This window comes from Talaromyces rugulosus, chromosome VI (assembly GCF_013368755.1).
Source record: "Talaromyces rugulosus chromosome VI, complete sequence".
NCBI lineage: Eukaryota > Fungi > Ascomycota > Eurotiomycetes > Eurotiales > Trichocomaceae > Talaromyces > Talaromyces rugulosus.
This window is the reverse complement of record NC_049566.1, coordinates 1,588,020-1,605,720: the sequence shown is the minus strand read 5'-3', so window position 1 is coordinate 1,605,720 and position 17,701 is coordinate 1,588,020. Positions and strand designations below refer to the sequence as shown.

Below are 17,701 nucleotides of genomic sequence, written 5' to 3'. Positions count from 1 at the left end.
GAGAAATCCCATCCTCAAGGACCTAGTACTAATGAGAGACATTACTTCATGAAATTGATTGAGAACATCTTTTTTCTAATTTCGCATAATTAGGCCCACTTCTATCAGGCTATAAAATATCTATCCGCTCAAAATCTCTTGAAATTGACTTTCAAACTCAATGGCCGTCGCTAATAGCTCAACGATAGCATCGGACGTTTGGCGGGCTCCACGTTCCCCAAGGAAGAAATAATGATTCCCAGGTATAGTCCTGGATAATTGTCGCGGCGGGGAATGCACCATGTCTGCCAGTTTCTCGAATCGCGCCTGTGTCAACCCACTCTTTGGGTTTCTCGTTTCTATTATCCGTGTGAACCTCTGTGTGAGCATAAATGTCCATGTTGCTTGGTCCATGATGACATGGCGAGTATCCAGAATACTGTTGCCAGTGAGAGAAGCAATCATGGGCAGGTGCTCTGCCTGGTCTGTTGCTGCATCTTTGGTGGACGTCCAAAATTCTTCAACAAAGGCTTGACCATGACCAGCCGGGTCATATCGTAAATTCCATCCTGCAAGACTGACCGGGGTATATCCAAAATACTCCCGCACATACACATCATCTGGGACAATGGTACGGCCACCATTTAGCATGGCCTGCTGTTCATGGATTTGCGCTAGGAAAAGGTTGCTCATGTTGGTAAATGCCCCGTAACCCGATTCAGAGCTCTTGATTCCCGGTGGTGGTGGCCGCATTCCGTGCAAACCAGGTGTTGCGGCGAGTCCCACATACAAGTCGACGTGTAGTCCTAGAGACCGTACAGCAACACTATAAGGAACAACAATTCTCCCACCCATGCTCCAACCTATGAGGACCACTCGTCCAGACAACCCATACTGCTTCACCACCCGGTGTGTCACTTCTGCGGCCTGTTTGCCCCAGTCTCGAATTCGAAACTGCGGTGCTGTAGCCGGCATAATAGGAGGTGAGCTTTCAAGCGGATATGAAACAGCAAGAAACCCGTGTCCGTGCTGGTTCATCCAATGTGCCAAAAAGTTCTTTTCGTCTGATCCTTGGTGTCCGCCGTAGGAAATCCGTGCATTGTGGCCGCCGCCCGGGATGAAGACGACGAGGGCCTTTTTCGGATCAGCAGGGAAGTAGTTGAACAGAACTGGAAAGCCAGCGGCATTGTCAAGCTGTTCCCCCGGATATAATTTCGGGATGCCGTCGGTCATCTTCAGGTCTGTGCTCTAACCACTTTTATTTGTTTAATGTTACTTGGGCCTCCATATATGCAGCACAAGCGGAATGCGGGGGAAAACTGTAGCGGAGAGAAATACGGATGCGCTCGGAGATGTTCCGACATGGATTTTTTTCCCGGCGATTTTAGTAAAAAAGATCTACAGTTTGGGGTATTTCTTTTTTGCTTCCATAAATAGAGAATGTTATTATGACACTATGATGATTTAACTTCCCTCATTTGCAGTCGGTTTTCTACCGGTGTGTCAACCCTCTGACGCAGCCATTTCAAGGCATTTGCAACTCCTTCACCAGTGAGAATATTTACTACTTCAACGTACTATATCAAACAATTAGCAAAGATCGGCTTAAATGGTGCAGAATAGCTTACATAGTCAATTTGCAATTCGTCGAGCCCCATAAAACGTTGAACCTCCCCTATAGTCAACTTATTCTATTCTTGTCAGCGTTTACCAAATAAAATACAAACCTAGATAGACCATACATCGCTCTTTTTCGTATTGGCCAAGATTAGCCATGGTATTCCTTCGCGGATCTTAACATCAGGGAAGTGATCAGGCCAACGTTCCCTTCGAAACCCCTTCACATAGGCCTCCATCCACTCGGCTGCTTCGGCTTTGCTGTCATGGTCATCGTCAATCACGAGAATTATTCCGTCCGAGTCACAAAATTGTTCGCCCAGCCAGATCTTGCTCATGCCTGGTTCGTCGTACCCAACGTATGTCATTACATAGTTCATTCGTAGGTGATAATTCTTCCCTGTCTTGTAATACAGGTATGGGCTATTCGGATGGCAAATAGTCTGGATCTGGTCTTCGTTGATGAGTCGAAGAAGAGTGTTTTTTCCCACACCAGCGAGTCCAATAATGGCGATCTTTGCTTCGGGCCCCGAGGAGCCAAAGATGGAGGCGTGGAGGCGAGCGAAAAGAGACATGCTGGGGTGATTATGGTGACCTCTTTCTTATCTCCTCTCTACTTTTTTACCCCTAGTAAAATCGTAGCTGCCAACTGTCTTCTTGAGTTGAGGATCAAGACGGTGTCGTAGGTCAATTATTAATTCTAGTGCCACCAGTCCAAGGCAACTATTTTATCGGGACTATTATCATGGCAGGGGAAATTCCTTGGGCTTCTAGCGGCCGCTAGTAAAATTGCCATGTGGCTAGAGCTGATTAAATATTCGATGACTTTTGACGTATACGACACGAAAATTCAGAGCGACATCAGTTGGAAGGTCACAATTGTCATAATGCCTTTTATAAAATGTATACATATGCTAGCTGGACAACACCATCACCATAAATTCAATCATAGTACTTCTGATGCACTCCTCCTAAAATCTCGGTCTCCTGCTGGTTGACAACACCGGTACGGAATCGATGATCTTTGGCAATGCGAGCGCGAGCCCATTCTGGGTAGCACAAGAAGTTAGTCGGTCCATAAAATCACAGTTCCCGAGTACGAACTTACCCTCAGCTGTCACGCCCTCTAGGGCCTTCAAGTTATCTATGGGGACTTGTAACCCTAACCGTTCCAACAGCGGGCTGCGGACCGGCTTCATCTTCACTGCAGCCTCTGGCCTGGCAAAATAGATCAACCCCAGCCGGGGCTTGTCGGCTTGGTCTGGTGGTGGGCGCACAACGCGGTGGACAGTAGACTTGAGAAAGCCGCCACTCAAATACTCGAGTGCATCTGCGATATTCACGATGATTGCCCCTGGCTCTGACTTGACGTATTTCCACGTGTTATCCTGCTGCTGCACTTGAAGGCCTGCCACCGGCTGATAAAAGAGAAACGTAAGCGTATTGTAGTCAGTGTGGCCCTTGGACCACAGGTTGCCTAATTTTGCATCTTCTTCCGCGCTGCGTGGGTAGTATTGCATATAACGGAGATATTCTAGTCCCTTTTCCTCGTAGCGATGAACTTGGACAAGGTATTCTTCGTCTATTTCGAGCACGTATGCAAATAGACGAAGCAGCGGTAGGAGTATTTTATTGTGGATATGCTAGCACTCACAAATTTCATTAGCGCATGTTACTTGAACACAGGTGGTAGTAACGATAGCAATCATCATACCAAAGAAAACTCTTTAATCTCCTCGTAATGCTGGTTAATCAGCTGCGGGTGTGGCCGCTCATGTTCCGGCGTGAACTTGGGAATATTGTATCTCTCATCATTATCTCTTGCTGCAAGATCCCCTGTCGATCGGCCTTTGTAGCCGCGAAAATCCCCCGCCGCGCTGTTACAGGCATATTCCTCCTTTTCTTCCAGCGGCAGATCGAAAAACGCCTGCGCAATGGCGTATTGGCGGTTGACCTGTTCATCTGTGAGTCCGTGGCCTTTTACATAGAAGAAGCCTTTTGTTTTGTCATCATTAGTCTAATCACTACTTTTATAATTCCCAATATAGTTCAGGCAAGAATTACCATTGTTGTTGATAAAATTCAAGACTTGGTTTGCCAGTGCTTGCTTTCCACCAGGCTGTTTCAGAAGAGAGATGTCGAGAGCTTCCAACTCTGCCCAGTCCACTAAGCTGTATTAGCTTATGCTCGTATTCGTTGGCTACAATAAAACATACAGTTGTCCTTGGTCTGAGCTGGCGTGACATACGGTTTCAAGACCGGAAGGGCGGTTGTCGAAGGCATTTCTTCAGTGATGTTCTTCTCGCTTCATACAGTATCAATCTGCACTGGGAATTTCCAAACATCGTAATTATTTATCCTGTCGTCCACATCGCAGGTCGGAGAGAAAGGCGAGTCTAGAGGGATTCGGCACGTGTATGTCGGATCACCTCATTCCTCACTAAGATTGTGTATGCCTCCCGTCTGCCAACCTCACAGGCCGGGGACAATCCGTCCCCGCAGCGAAGTTTGTTGCAATAGGAAATTATGACTCGCGCCTAGAGGAATTTGCCGACTGTCAATAGATAACAGCATAAATATGGATGGCCGTGGGCTGTTCTTACGCCTGTATTACTGTTCTGATTGACCGAGAAACCTGCCACTGGTGGGGGTTGCATTTAGAAGACGCAATTCCAACCGTTTAATGCGCGACAGACAAGAAGGTTATGACAAGCTGCAGCGTCTGCAGTAGTTCGTAGCCAGAAAAATATAAAAATACAAAGGCAATCTTCATCCAATTGTATAGATTTATTATCGACGGACAATCTCTCTCAAATCTGGATAAAGCGTCAAGTCGCACCACCATGGCTGAAGTGCGTGAAGGAAAGGCTGCTATCGCGCAAAGCACTCGTGCAGATGTTCATCCAGCCGATAGCAGCAGTGCAAACACGGAGCTATCTTCAGAACCGGCCCAGAAAAAGACCTTTGGCAAGCGACTAAAAGAAGTAGTCTGGGATACTTTCGACTACCCACCGGCAGAGCGGAAATTTGTCTCGAAGATCGATTTCTTTATATTGTGCGTATTATGTGTTCTACGTAGAAAGTTTCTGGACTGATGTGAAATTCAGGACATGGGCTGGGTTTTCCTACTTTTCGAAGAATCTCAATTCGAACAACGTTTGTAAGGCTTCTCGACCAATCAAAGCAAAGTGTACAGGCTAATGAATGATATATAGCAAATGCATATGTTTCCGGCATGAAAGAAGAGCTCAATGTTGTCGGAAATGAGTATCAAACATTTACTACCATGTGGACAATGTGAGCTGGTGCCTTGCCCTGATCCGGAGCAGCAGAACCCTAACTTCCTAAAGAGGTTATGTCATTAGCCAGATACCGTCACAAATGATTTGCACACGAGGTTAGCTTTCTTCCTTTTTCTTCTTCTGAATATGGGATTATCGCTAACTATACACTAACTCAAGTTCGACTATCTCTGTGGTGTCCGTCTTGGGAATTGTTCTGGGTCATAATAACATTTGCCTCGGCCGCTGTCAAAACACCTCATCAGCTATACATATGTCGCTTTTTCGTAAGCGATTATATCCACTAAAAAACTCGGATGATACGCTAATAGACTTAGGTCGGCCTTGCGGAAGGTACTTTTTACCCTGCAGTGCATACTGTGCTGGGTGGGTGGTATACGAAGAGAGAACTAGCTAAACGGGCATGTATCTTCTTCGGTTCGGCCTTTGTTGGGTCTATGTTTAGTGGTTATCTGGTATTGAATCATTCTTCTTCTCCTTCTAATTTCACTACTGATAAGGGATATCTATAGCAAGCAGCGTTGTATTCGGGGATGAACGGGGTGGGTGGCCTATCTGGGTGGAGATGGCTGTTCGTATTTGACGGAGTCATCACATTTCCCATGGCAATATGGGGGTACCTTGCTCTCCCTGATTTGCCAGCCAACACAAGAGCTCCATGGCTTAAACCTCACGAACGGGAGATGGCTATTGAGCGCATGAAGAGAGCTGGAAAGCAGCCAAATGAGCCAATTACTTGGACCGGCGTGAAGCGTGTTCTCAGTAAATGGCATTTCTGGGTGTACACGGCTTATTACACGTGAGTCCCTCTGGGTTAAAGAGTCAGATGATGTACGCCTTGCTGATCATTATGGGTATGGCAGGTTTTTCATCTGTAGCGAGAACATTGGCTCCTACATGAATCTATGGCTCAAGAGTCTGAACAGGTTTGGTCCCTATCCTTCATCATATTGTACAAATGGAGTATCTCCAAGTCTAACAGACGACGTTTGACAACCGCAGATATCCGGTTACAGACATAAACACTTATCCAACGGTCATGAACGCTATAACGATCCTTACAACCTTGATATACGGCTGGACAAGCGATTCGATTGGGCTCCGTAGCCCAATAGTATACTTTTCTCTCACAGTGTGCTTTTTTGCGGCAATGAACCTTGCTATCTGGGATGGTGTGCCGTTCGGGTTAAAATGGGCATCATATTACCTTACAGGGTGAGATAGATACCGACAACATTGAACCTTTATATTCCTTTTGGTGAATATAGACTGACTTGTAGTGGTTCAAGATTCGCGCAAGGGTCGGGCCCAGTTTTTCTGGTAATCCAAACCTTTCTGATACATGACTAGGATCATAGCTAAAGATGAACAGACCATGGTTAACGAGGTATGCGCCGGAGATAGCCTTGAACGATTGATAATTCTTGGGTCGACAAACTCCATAGCGTAAGCAAAGCCACCTTGCCCACATCACATTTCTTTGGGCTCAGTTTTAATTTGAACAGATACGCTTTCAATGCCTGGATACCATTATTATCGTACAATACGACTTATGCTCCCCGTTTCCTTGTCGGAAACTCGATTACTGTGGCATTAATTGTTTGCGCTGCCGCTACCCTTACTTTGGCGCTATATCTACAGAGAAGAGACGAGTAAGTTGACTAGGGGAGTTTGTTAGGTGATGCGCAAAATCTAACTTTCAATAGGCGAATGGTTGGGCCACAGGGCGAACGCGATGAGCTTTATGTGGCAAGTGAATATTAGAAGATCACTCATTGAGCTTTAGTTGGTGTAATGCGTTTCGAGAGATGTTGCATGCGCAAGAAAAAAACAATTTTAGACTTTGAGTATCAAAAGTACATCCAACGACAGGGCTAAATCTAATTGATCGCAACAATAATCTCAAGTTCACGGTACACTTTGTCACATATGCGACTATCTGGAAACCTTTTTATTTAGTACCATTCGTCCATAACCTATGTAGAATTGGCGATTAAATTTCGAGAGAATATTAACAGGCAAATTACGGAATGGAATTGAGACCGGGACTGCAGACCTTTCCATGAGAAACAAGATACCTGCTTTATTACCACCTAATTATGAGTTGATTTCCATTTCTCTACTTGATCCTTCATGTCCTTCTCAACGGGCCCGACAGCAGCGACCCTCTCTGCATATTCCTTGGACGCCTCATTCCGCCCACCTCGCCAATGTTCAACTTGTCGTATAGCATCGTCTCTCTCGCCTTGCGTTCCCATAACTCCACTTGAAACCGGAGTACCCAGAACCTCGTATAACGGTACAACCCCCGACCAGACATCTTTTTTCTGCCAGCCTGGCGACTCTCCAAGTACGGTATCTGGCTCAAAATCACCGATATTCGCACCTCGGACCTTTGCACTTGCGCTTCTAATTTGAACTTCGATGACCTGTACATATTTCATGGCCGACTGGGCGACCGGGTATGTAACATCCCAACGTCCACGAGCCATGTGGTTTGTAAGAAGACGCATTGACCAACGCTTCTTTGCTACCTCATGCTCTGGGACAAGGGATGCAGTGCCATGAAGGACAGAAGAACGATAGTTGAGAGAGTGGCCATTTGGCGTTAAAAATAGAACGACGCCGTCCACTAATAAAAAAGGCCCTCGTTGTTAGTTATAGTTTCTAGTTCACTTTATATTCCTTTACGGTAATACCGTCCCGGTAAAACGTACCTGCTGTAGAAGTAATGCAAACCTTTACACTACCGTTTTCACTTGCTTTTATTGCCTTGTACAACATGGCTGCTGCATTTCCATGTACATAAGCCTCCACCGGACCGCTGCGTATGGTCTCTTTATGCTCGGCATCAAGCTGCTCATCGCTGAGGCGTTCGTAATCTATATCGGGGTTATATCTTCCCAACACACAAGTGAGGGGAAGATTGACTGGCGCGTCTTCTCCATTGTTGTCGTTGTCCTTGATTATGAACGCTACATGTGAGAGTAATGTTGAGTCTGTGATGGAGTGAACTGTTTCGTAGTCATAGTGCCCTGGATGGGGTTAGGACCTTTTTTAGGACCGACTTCAATGACCATAAGAATCTATACATACCTCTTTGCTTGTAAACCCGGATTGTGTTTAGTTTTCCTTGGGGATATCCCCCGGAAGTTGTATCCGGTTGCTGTGCAGTACCAGCCATGGCGATGGTGTATTATCTCGCTTGCAGCCCTGTTACTTTGTCAATCTTGATATGGTAGACAAAGTCCTGTCTCGAAAAGAGTCGACGAAGCCAAATCACACGCACACCGCATCGATGACCCCCGCAATCCTTCGCTTCGACTCGAAGATAATTATTCTGGATTCTATGTGAAAGAGTCTCCGCCAGCCAATGACGACTGTCTTATTTAGTTCACTAGTCCCAAAGAGTTGAAAAAGTACACAGGGAAAGTCGTTGCGGGCGGGTCTGTCCCACTCGGCTCGCCCTTCCGTTTTTCTATAGACAAGCGCCGACTCCGTATAAAGAAAAGAAGAAAGATGCTCGAAGATTGTCGCCTTTTTGTCTTTTAATTCACTGATAAGGTCAACTCGAGAGAGAGACTTGCACACACATATACACAAGTGCTATATTCAACACTACCACAGAACACGATGAGGCGGAAAATTGAACCCCCAGCTTGGCAGCACGTAGCAGCCACAAGACGTTCCCTGATAGAGAGCAAAATTCCGCCAGAATGGCGAGTTCCAGCCGAGTTGCTGAAAAGCAAGGATTTGGTGGATCTGCCTCGAAGATGCAGGATCATGACTGAGCAAGAACTGAGCATTACGGAGTTGAGTGCTGTTGAGATAGTATCTTTAATTCAGGCAGGCAAGATCTCCGCTGTAGATACGACAAAGGCCTTTTGTAAGAGAGCCGCGATTGCGCATCAAGCTGTGAGGAATAGACACACGTCCTTGCCGTGAAGAGTACACCTCGAGGGGACTGCATTGCTGATCGATAAAACTAGACAAACTGTCTCGCCGAAATTCATTTCGACGAAGCCCTACTCCAGGCAGGTCAATTAGACGAGTACATGCGTGTGCACGGCAGGCCAAAGGGCATGCTTCACGGTCTACCAATTTCAGTAAAAGAACACATAAAAATCAAGAATACAACTGCGACATCCGGCCTAATTGCATGGGCGGACCATGTTAGCGATGAAGATGCGCTAATTGTTCGAACATTTCGCGAACAAGGCGCCGTTTTCTATGTCAAGACGACCAACCCGCAGACCCTGATGGCCATCGAAACCGACTCCAATTTATTTGGGAGAACGGTCAATCCTCACAATACCAATTTAACCTGCGGTGGAAGTACCGGAGGTGAGGGCGCGTTATTAGCGATGCGAGGAAGTGTTTTGGGTATTGGGACCGACATCGGTGGCTCAATCCGAGTGCCAAGTGCGTTTAATGGCGTGTATGGATTCAAGCCAAGCATTGGAAGAATTCCACACAGTGGTCTGAGTGGATTAAGCGATGGGATGCAAAACATTGTTGGAGTCGTCGGACCACTCGCTCTCTCGCTTGAAGACATAGAACTGTTTTGTATCGCTGCATTGAAGAACAATCCCTGGAAATACGAGCCCGCCCTTCTGGATATTCCGTGGAAAGAAGAAGTTGATGTGCCAAAGAAACTGAAAATTGGAGTCATGTGGAGTGACGGGGTAGTCCAGCCTCATCCCCCGATCACACGAGCGCTCAAGCAAGTCGTCGTCGAGCTGCAAAACCAAGGCCACACTGTCATTGACTGGGACTCACAGCTGCATCATTCCATATTTGATGTGACCAATGAGGCATATTTTCTTGATGGAGGTGCCGAATACCATCAGACACTGGAAGAAGGGCATGAGCCGCCAGTGCCGATTGTAAAATGGCTGCTTGATGAAAAGGCTAAACATCGGTATACCATCGAAGAGAGTTGGCGAGTAAGTACATTATTCGCAATTGCATCCATTTTGAAGTCACATACTTATTATCCCAACCAGGTTAATCGGGACTTGGACAATTTGCGAACCAAGTATGCTCTGCAATGGAACAATCATGATGTAGACGCGATCATTTGTCCTGCAAATGCATCGGTTGCCTCTGTACACAATGAGAACCGATATTGGGGATACACTTGTGTTTGGAATGCCCTCGATTATCCAGCTGTTATTTTCCCGGTCAGTACGGTTCAGGGAACTGACATTTGGAAAAATTTCCCACCCTTGGCGGCGCCATTGAATCCCATGGATGCGTGGTCCAGGAATTTATACATTGACTCAGAGGGACCGTTGAGGTATGAGGGGGCTCCAATATCTCTCCAGGTTGTGGGCAGGAGACTCCAAGGAGAGAGAGTGTTGTGTATAACAAAACGTGTGGTGGATATTTTGAAGAGCAAGGAATGCGCAACACCCCGGGATTAATGTACAACCCGTTAGTTTGGCAAATTAGCATTTCTCCAAGAGTAGAAGACTGAAATATCCGTCTAGGCGTGCTGGGCTGGTACCAGATCCGGCTAGCAAAGGTGTTAGTAGCTGATTAAACGAGCAAGCAAATGCCTATTTCCGTCATAACATCCCTCCAGCCAACAGACCGGCTCTGGTCCAGTCGACGTATTTCCCAGGATCGAGTTAAAATTTTTAAAATAGTAGCACAATTCCCAAAGTCGCGCGGTGAATCACCGAGTGCTTCTTTAACGATAGCTTCATAAAATGGCTGGTGCGTTGTTTCGGCCATGGAGCCTGAAATGCAAATAGGCCAGACCATACCACGCATGTCCTGCTGGTAGGTGATTCTCTTCATAGACGTTACATTTCTCGAAACTGCGTCTTGTATTGTATCCGAATCGTGACCAAGTCCAAGTAATACAACTCGTAGATAAACAAGTGCAGCGGTCGCGAACGAGCGAGTCACATTTTTTACTTTGTTCAGTCTCTTGAATGGACCGGGCATGGTGGTTGAATAGCTTTCCAAAGGGGAAGAGTCGAGATCCTGTAGTCCTCGCTCGAGTTGCTGCTCGATTACTCGACCGCGCGACACCAAGTCGGAATGGCTAGAAGAATCATCATCTTGAACATTGTTCTTCCACACGTCAAGAGCGGCGATGTCTCCAATAGCTCTCATTACCCAGTTCTGTACACCCATATAATTAGACATGTCGACAATATTCTCGTCCAACAGAAACTCATATGGCATCCGCGGTGCTTTTCCCGTTGAAGCACATGCAAGTAGATCAAACCACATAATCGTAGCGATGAGAAATGATAGTGCAGTATGTTGCCAATCCAATGGTGTATTTCGACTGTCTGGCTTTTGTCGTGTTTCAGTCAATAGTTGGATAACAGCAGAAGAGCTTCTACTTGTAATAATTGAAATCAAAGCATCGAGATGTAACTGCCAGTCACTAACACCACCTTGGAAGAGCTAGCGACATTCTCAGCATACAACAAGTAGTAAGGGTTTTCCAGACCTACCTCAAAGCTAATTAATGAGACACCACATGACATGACTTCCATCAATCGGCTCTTCTCGTCTCTATGATCGTTTATTCGAAGGTGCTGCAGAAATTCTTGTAAATCGCGCAGGGCTTTGGTGTGATATCCAGCCAATTCCGCGTATGCATTACCAAACACATTAGGAAAGTATATAGATTGGTGAAGGGCACTCAAACTGAGGGCTGCATGATACAATGGTCCGGTTTTAACGAGTAGCCATAACAACCATCCCCGGCCGTTCACGTCAGGGGTGTGGAAACGAAACTGCAGAGGGAACACATAATCCATGTAGTGCATGAGTAACTCGGCTTTACGATAGCTGGATATTCTCTCCGGCATCCCTTTGCCCGCGTCAATGGAGTTGTTTTCGTCTATTTGTGCAGAGGCGAAGAAAACCGGGTTTAGCATTCCAGCAACCGAACCACGTCTGTGATTAATGTCGCTATTGTCTTGCGAATCCTCATGTCTGTTGTGGGGCGACGAGCGACTTTGGCCTCTTCGCCTAGTGAGGTTTTTCTGTATCTCCTTTTTTATGTGTTTTATCTGTAACTTTTCACGTTCACCACCGTCCTTCCATCCCGGCTTGTCGCCATAGCCATGACATGTTATATTGCGGGATGTGCAAGTCGTGCAAGCAGGTCTGCCTTCGTCGCATTTTTTCCGTCGTAGGCGACATGTCCAACAGCCATGATTGCTTCTAAACATTCTCTCGGTGCTGCTTTTCGAGACAGTATTGAAGTGTAGATGGAATCATGTTTGTCGGGATCGTTGGTCGGTGGATAACAGCGTGTGGCAACTGGCCAATCAGATCTACCGATGGGTACCCTTGATTTTCAGGATGCTCAAAAGATATTTTCGCTATATTTGGTTGGTTCATAGACTCGGTAAATGTATTAAATTGTGTATAGATAACAGTCCTATACATATAATCGCGACATAAACGTCTTTTCACGTCTGTTCTCGGCATCCCGGATCGGGAAGGTGGACATACTTGTTGGTTGGAACGTATTTTGATTGGCCCATTACTATCAATTTCTCCATCCAAGTCGACTCGGCCACCTGGAGAAAAAATCCTATCAGTTATCCAGTTTCAAATATCGAGCACGTAAAGATGGCAGAACCTATAACAGCCGTGGTCTTTGGTGCCGGGGTGATTGGGCTGACGACAGCCACAGAGCTCCTGCGCCAGTATCCCACAGCCTCGATCACCGTGGTCGCGAGACATCTTCCGGGAGATCAATCCACTGGAGACTATTGCTCCAGCTGGGCAGGCGCAAATTGGATCTCGTACGATGACAATTGGGGTTGCCAAGCAGCATACGAGAAGGCTTCGTTCCAGCGCTTCCGAGATCTTGACTTGCGCAGCGGGGTGAAAAGAGTCCCTCTGCGTCTTCTTTATGATGATGAAGATATCAAAATACACGGAAAGGAGGGATTACGACAGAAATGGTACCGGGATCTTGTCGGCGGCCTGGAGGAAGTAAACTCAGGGGATTTGCCGGCATGGGCAAGCCTAGGCCTAGATTTAACGACCTTCATGATCAATCCCAATGTCTATCTTCCGTGGTATGACTATAGCCTTGCTTATATGAACCATCAATTGATAGCATCAACATGTGTATAGGCTGCAGTCACGTCTTCTCCACGCTGGAGTGCAATTTTTGCGGCGATCATATGAACATATTGACGAAGTATTCGAAGATTTTCCTTCCGCCACTACTGTGTATAACTGCTCGGGGCTGGGTGCAAGAACCCTAGGAGGCGTTCAAGATGAGAAGGTTCATTCTATCAAGGTAAGAGAGCATTTTCCCCTCCTGTATGCATACTATGTCGGCTCAATGCTATTTCAGGGACAAACGATACTCCTTGCCGAACCAAAAATTCCAGTACCACGCATGTACATGCACAAAATAAACAAGGACGAGTTTACTCACGTATTTCCACGCCCGCTTGGTGGCGGGATTATTATCGGAGGCATTCGATTGCACCATGACTATGATGAAAAGCCGGATATGCAGCTTGCTGAAAGAATCAAGCGACGTGCATGCGATATTTGCCCCGAATTAGGACGCCCCGAGAACCTCAAGGTCATCCGCCATAATGTTGGCTTCAGACGTGGGTGTTTTTTTATATCCCTATTAATTCCAAGTGGTTGGTATGAACAAACGTTAACGCTACTTACAGCGAGTCGACAGGGAGGCGTGCGCATTGAACGAGAGAAGCGCGGCGGAAAATGGCTTATTCATAATTATGGTGCAGGGGGAACGGGATATCAGGCTTCTTGGTATGTTTTAGGAAATCGATACTGTATATCAATTGATAACTGGTGCTAAATATGTTGCAGGGGAATGGCAGAGCATGCAGTGAAATTGTTCACCGAGACGACTCTCGAAAAAGCGAAATTATGAGGTTGTATTGGACTGCAGCGAATGACCTGAATTCGGCATTTCCAACAACTAACACATTATTATTACAATAATGTTCTTATCCGACGTTTTAATAGTAAGACAAACTTACTCGAAATTCGATAAGAGGTTCAAATGTACTTTATCTTCCCCTAAAAATGTCTAGCTATCACCCTAATAATCGTGACATCTGGAACTGGTGCAACATATTTTCTTCCTTGAATACGAAAGAAACACATTAACATGAAGATACGACTGACCACTTTTAATGGCCGAGTATCCTTTTATTCTCTGACTATTTATTTACCGAACTCTATTTTCATGTTGTGCATGTCGTTCGCAATTAAATGACTCTTAACAAATTCTCTTACAGCTTCAAGTTGGTAAAAGGAATGGAAATGAATTGAATTCATAACAAATTTAGGTGTGAAGAAAGGAAGTCTATGCGAATATATACATTCAACCACCGCCAATTTACACTTTCCTTCTAACAACTTAGAAGGAGGTAGGACGGGGCGCTCTCCGGTTAATAGCAGCGCTGGAGGACGGGATAACCGAGCCCGAAGGAGTAGGAACAGCAGTCGTGGTTGGCACGACAGTGGTGGAAACTCCGCTAGTCAAAGCCGCTCCAAATCCGGTGCAAGTAGATGGCAAGGAAATGGTTTCAGACTGGTATTTCTTATTAGCACTTCGATCAAAATGAGACCTGGCTTGGCGTTTTTCACTTACGGTAATAGTCACTGTAGCAACATCGCTAACACTGGCCTGGAGGTAGACACCTGCGTAAGGAGCCAGCTGAACACCGTACTGGTGGTGCTCGGGGTCGTCTGCGCAAGCTCCAGCGGATGCTGCATTATTTTCGTTAGCCATCATAGAGAAAGAAATAGATTACAAGGTGTCACGTACAGTCAATAGCAGACAGAAGCACACCGGCGAGGGGGTTCAGGCCGATACCAGCAGACAGGCCCTTGCCTATGGAGAATTAATGTCAGCATGGTTACTTGTGATATTAGAGTTAATGTCTTTAGACATACCAAGCACCGAGATATCAAACTCAACATCAGCCACAACACCAAGCGAAACACCGCCACTGATCATGGCAGTAATCGTCGTGTCATCTCCAGTAACCTCGGGTGCCCATCCATTGGCAGAGGCATCAGATGGCGACAAAAGGTCGAGAGTGAAGTCGGCATCGTCATTGATGGTCAGGGTAACGCCTGTGGTGACAGACGCGGTACCCTTGAGAGGGCCGATGTCCAGACTGCCTTTGAACGCAATTTCAGGGCCCAATTCAATAATGTCGGCGACACTGATACCGTCAATGGGGATAGTAAGAAATTTTTTCTCGAAAGATTTGCTGCCGCTCAACTTTCCGACCAGTCCGATAGTGGGATTAACGACAGCAGTCACGCCCTTGGGGTTGAGAGTGAGGCTGGCACCATCTGGAATACCAAGAACGGTTTTGATATCAAAGTTAAAGTCAAACTCGCCAGTAGTGTAGCAGTCATTGCAAACGGCAGTTATCTGGACACCTTCTACAGCATCGAAGGCCCATTTGCCGAAGTTGATAGTGTGGGTGAAGTTCAGTGCATAGGAGCCCGAGTAGTCACGCTGTGCCAACTTCGAAGAGGGCGTGCCACCGACATGCAGATCATAGGTATGGGCAACTGTTTTCCAATCAGACTGCGCGCCGTTCAAGGTTGCAGTGTTGGTGGTGTTGTCGTATTCGACAGACTCGATAATGTAGGGCTGGCGCTTGCTGCTCGAGGAACACTGTCCGCTTCCAGCAATCAGGACGAAGGTGTTGTTCTCGTGCTGGTTGGTCCAGTCCCAGGCCTCCATCAAATGAGCAAAAGCGTCATCGCTTTCCAAGGTCAAAGTGGTCGACTTTTCAGCACATTTGACCGATGTAACGAGATCCTTGAAACGCTCTAGGTTAAGAATGTTTTCCTCCTTGCCGTTCATGTAAACGGTGAGGTTTGCGATGGCAGTATTGATGGTGTCAGAGCCTGTGGGAAGTTTGGTCAGCATCGTCCTTCGCAGAACCAAAGACAGTCAACGTACCGCCCCAAAGGAAAGTCTCTACACTCTGCAGGTTGAGAGCAGAGTAGTCGGCAGCCCTTGCATCAAGACCGGCTTGAGGCGCTTCAATAGGGAGAAGATCCAAGGCAAGAGCTGGACTGGCAATGAATGAAAGAAGGGCGCCCAACGTGGGCATCAAAGCCTGGGAGGACTTCATGTTGGCTAGTAATGACGGACAAAAACAGATATACTTTATCCAGAAAGCAATCTGCTAGAGAATTCGAAAAGAACGAGATGGTGGATGATCAATCACCGTGTGTCTACAAGAGAAGCAAACCTCCAGTGTCCAGGAGGTGATGGAGCAACCTTATATTCTAGAATAGACTCAGCACGAGGGTGTTATTCTTAGGTCCTCCTCGTAGCGGCCCGCCCGCCCCCCCTTGCCCATCTCCTAAAAGATCGGCCCTAGCGCAGGTTTGACGCGCGAGCGGCTTGAATAGCTCTTGTGTACTCCGTATATACTCCGTAGTCTTTGACGCGTAGCATCGCCTATTATTTCCCACGGTAGAGAGCCGGGGCTGTTTGTGATCTGTAAGCTTGCCAAACCAAAAAATTCCAACAGAAGTGATATACATATCTGCTCTTCAATAATAACTACGTGCTTTCTACTCCGTACAGCGAGGCGATATTCTACAGATGAATGGGGTCACGGTGTCACTTGAGCTCTCACAGGCCCCATGTGCAGTGGAACTTCTAGAATTCGACATGGAGATGATGTTCGTTTCTCGACCTCTAATTTGCCAATGTGGTGGAGTATTAAGCCTTAGCGTGGAGTATTAAACCTTAGCGATTAAATCTTGCTGCCATAATGCAACGTTTGTGTCAGCAAAGTGTCCTGAGCGCGTTTCACGATATATGCCTGCCAAGCCCGTGGCTACGTACCACTTGGTGATAGACTACTACTAAAGAGACCAATAAAGAGACTGATAAGAAAGGGCACATCCCTTTTTAGTCAATGTCTGTTCCCTCTAGACTTTAGGGCAGTTGCAGATCTCCACCACACTGCCAGGGACATCGCCTAGCGCTTCCAGAAACGGGAGCTCCTACTCCGTAGTCCGTAGTCAGGGCAGATTCCAAAGGTCTTCGACATGACAACATCATTAAACCAGTCCAGACTCCAGAGTCAAACACACGGTGACTTCCAGCCTCGGAGGATCTGATCCTTCAACCTCGTAGCGTCCCGTGTGGGGGTTAGCCCTATACTTCATCGGGCGGATAACGGCCCCAACGGTGACCCTGACTTTTCCCCTTTGGGCAGGCATTTTTAGCACGGTTCGTTGCAAATAATAAATCATCAATTATTATTGTAGTGTAGTACATATTCTCCTTTCAGATATTGCTGAACCTTGGAGAAACCAACATGATCGACTGAGGGCTAGTTCACGATTTTTTAGAAAATTAGACAATGTCGAACCACGATCTTCGCCCGGGACAGCATGATCAACTGACGATACTATCTATGTCGATCTTATGCCCCAGGGCCTAATTATGGGTTTTGCTCTGTGAAAGTCAATCAGTAAACGAGATAGTAACACACAACCATAGATGACCAGCATGGGACTGGGACTAACTTTGATCAGGGTACTCTTACGAAGATCGAAACGTTTGTCTCTTACTATATCACTAATGATATCAGTACGAGTTGACGTCACTGGCCTTGGCTGTCGTTTACGTACAGTGCAACGTTAGCCTTCTCATTGCTTAGAAATCCTTAGACAGTGAGACACGCAATGCTGAGTATGCATACGCATGTTCCTCCTTCAAAAATAGGGTTGTATGCACGTATCTTGGCGACAAACGTACCAATGAGAAGAGACTA

The 17,701-nt window shown here is 46.5% G+C and overlaps 9 protein-coding genes across 9 annotated transcripts; 3 read left to right on the top strand and 6 right to left on the bottom strand.

Annotated features, from left to right (window-relative positions):
• Positions 1–120: 120 nt before the first annotated feature.
• On the bottom strand, positions 121–1,212 carry TRUGW13939_10904 (uncharacterized protein; the record flags this gene model as incomplete). The annotated part of the gene is made up of 1 exon (XM_035494014.1): positions 121–1,212. The coding sequence occupies one exon, from the start codon at positions 1,210–1,212 to the stop codon at positions 121–123; it is 1,092 nt and encodes a 363-aa protein (XP_035349907.1).
• A 221-nt stretch (positions 1,213–1,433) lies between these two features.
• On the bottom strand, positions 1,434–2,171 carry TRUGW13939_10903 (uncharacterized protein; the record flags this gene model as incomplete). The annotated part of the gene is made up of 3 exons (XM_035494013.1): positions 1,434–1,556; positions 1,608–1,670; positions 1,722–2,171. The coding sequence occupies 3 exons, from the start codon at positions 2,169–2,171 to the stop codon at positions 1,434–1,436; spliced, it is 636 nt and encodes a 211-aa protein (XP_035349906.1).
• A 367-nt stretch (positions 2,172–2,538) lies between these two features.
• Positions 2,539–3,879, bottom strand: TRUGW13939_10902 (uncharacterized protein; the record flags this gene model as incomplete). Its single annotated transcript, XM_035494012.1, has 5 exons — positions 2,539–2,645; positions 2,705–3,239; positions 3,311–3,591; positions 3,661–3,762; positions 3,813–3,879. 5 exons carry the CDS (start codon positions 3,877–3,879, stop codon positions 2,539–2,541), a joined length of 1,092 nt encoding a protein of 363 aa, XP_035349905.1.
• Positions 3,880–4,439: 560 nt separating this feature from the next.
• Positions 4,440–6,554, top strand: TRUGW13939_10901 (uncharacterized protein; the record flags this gene model as incomplete). The annotated part of the gene is made up of 11 exons (XM_035494011.1): positions 4,440–4,651; positions 4,704–4,756; positions 4,812–4,893; positions 4,947–4,993; positions 5,058–5,164; positions 5,216–5,353; positions 5,411–5,697; positions 5,901–6,113; positions 6,188–6,218; positions 6,271–6,344; positions 6,404–6,554. 11 exons carry the CDS (start codon positions 4,440–4,442, stop codon positions 6,552–6,554), a joined length of 1,395 nt encoding a protein of 464 aa, XP_035349904.1.
• Positions 6,555–6,991: 437 nt separating this feature from the next.
• On the bottom strand, positions 6,992–8,082 carry TRUGW13939_10900 (uncharacterized protein; the record flags this gene model as incomplete). The annotated part of the gene is made up of 3 exons (XM_035494010.1): positions 6,992–7,530; positions 7,616–7,933; positions 7,995–8,082. The coding sequence occupies 3 exons, from the start codon at positions 8,080–8,082 to the stop codon at positions 6,992–6,994; spliced, it is 945 nt and encodes a 314-aa protein (XP_035349903.1).
• A 449-nt stretch (positions 8,083–8,531) lies between these two features.
• TRUGW13939_10899 (uncharacterized protein) lies at positions 8,532–10,324 on the top strand (the record flags this gene model as incomplete). The annotated part of the gene is made up of 3 exons (XM_035494009.1): positions 8,532–8,813; positions 8,888–9,844; positions 9,905–10,324. 3 exons carry the CDS (start codon positions 8,532–8,534, stop codon positions 10,322–10,324), a joined length of 1,659 nt encoding a protein of 552 aa, XP_035349902.1.
• A 115-nt stretch (positions 10,325–10,439) lies between these two features.
• On the bottom strand, positions 10,440–11,977 carry TRUGW13939_10898 (uncharacterized protein; the record flags this gene model as incomplete). Its single annotated transcript, XM_035494008.1, has 2 exons — positions 10,440–11,324; positions 11,375–11,977. Coding segments are annotated over 2 exons (1,488 nt in total), but the record flags the coding sequence as incomplete, so codon positions are not given.
• Positions 11,978–12,506: 529 nt separating this feature from the next.
• Positions 12,507–13,803, top strand: TRUGW13939_10897 (uncharacterized protein; the record flags this gene model as incomplete). The annotated part of the gene is made up of 5 exons (XM_035494007.1): positions 12,507–12,961; positions 13,020–13,188; positions 13,246–13,510; positions 13,580–13,679; positions 13,740–13,803. 5 exons carry the CDS (start codon positions 12,507–12,509, stop codon positions 13,801–13,803), a joined length of 1,053 nt encoding a protein of 350 aa, XP_035349900.1.
• Positions 13,804–14,295: 492 nt separating this feature from the next.
• TRUGW13939_10896 (uncharacterized protein) lies at positions 14,296–16,039 on the bottom strand (the record flags this gene model as incomplete). Its single annotated transcript, XM_035494006.1, has 5 exons — positions 14,296–14,469; positions 14,530–14,648; positions 14,707–14,772; positions 14,835–15,809; positions 15,865–16,039. 5 exons carry the CDS (start codon positions 16,037–16,039, stop codon positions 14,296–14,298), a joined length of 1,509 nt encoding a protein of 502 aa, XP_035349899.1.
• Positions 16,040–17,701: the final 1,662 nt, after the last annotated feature.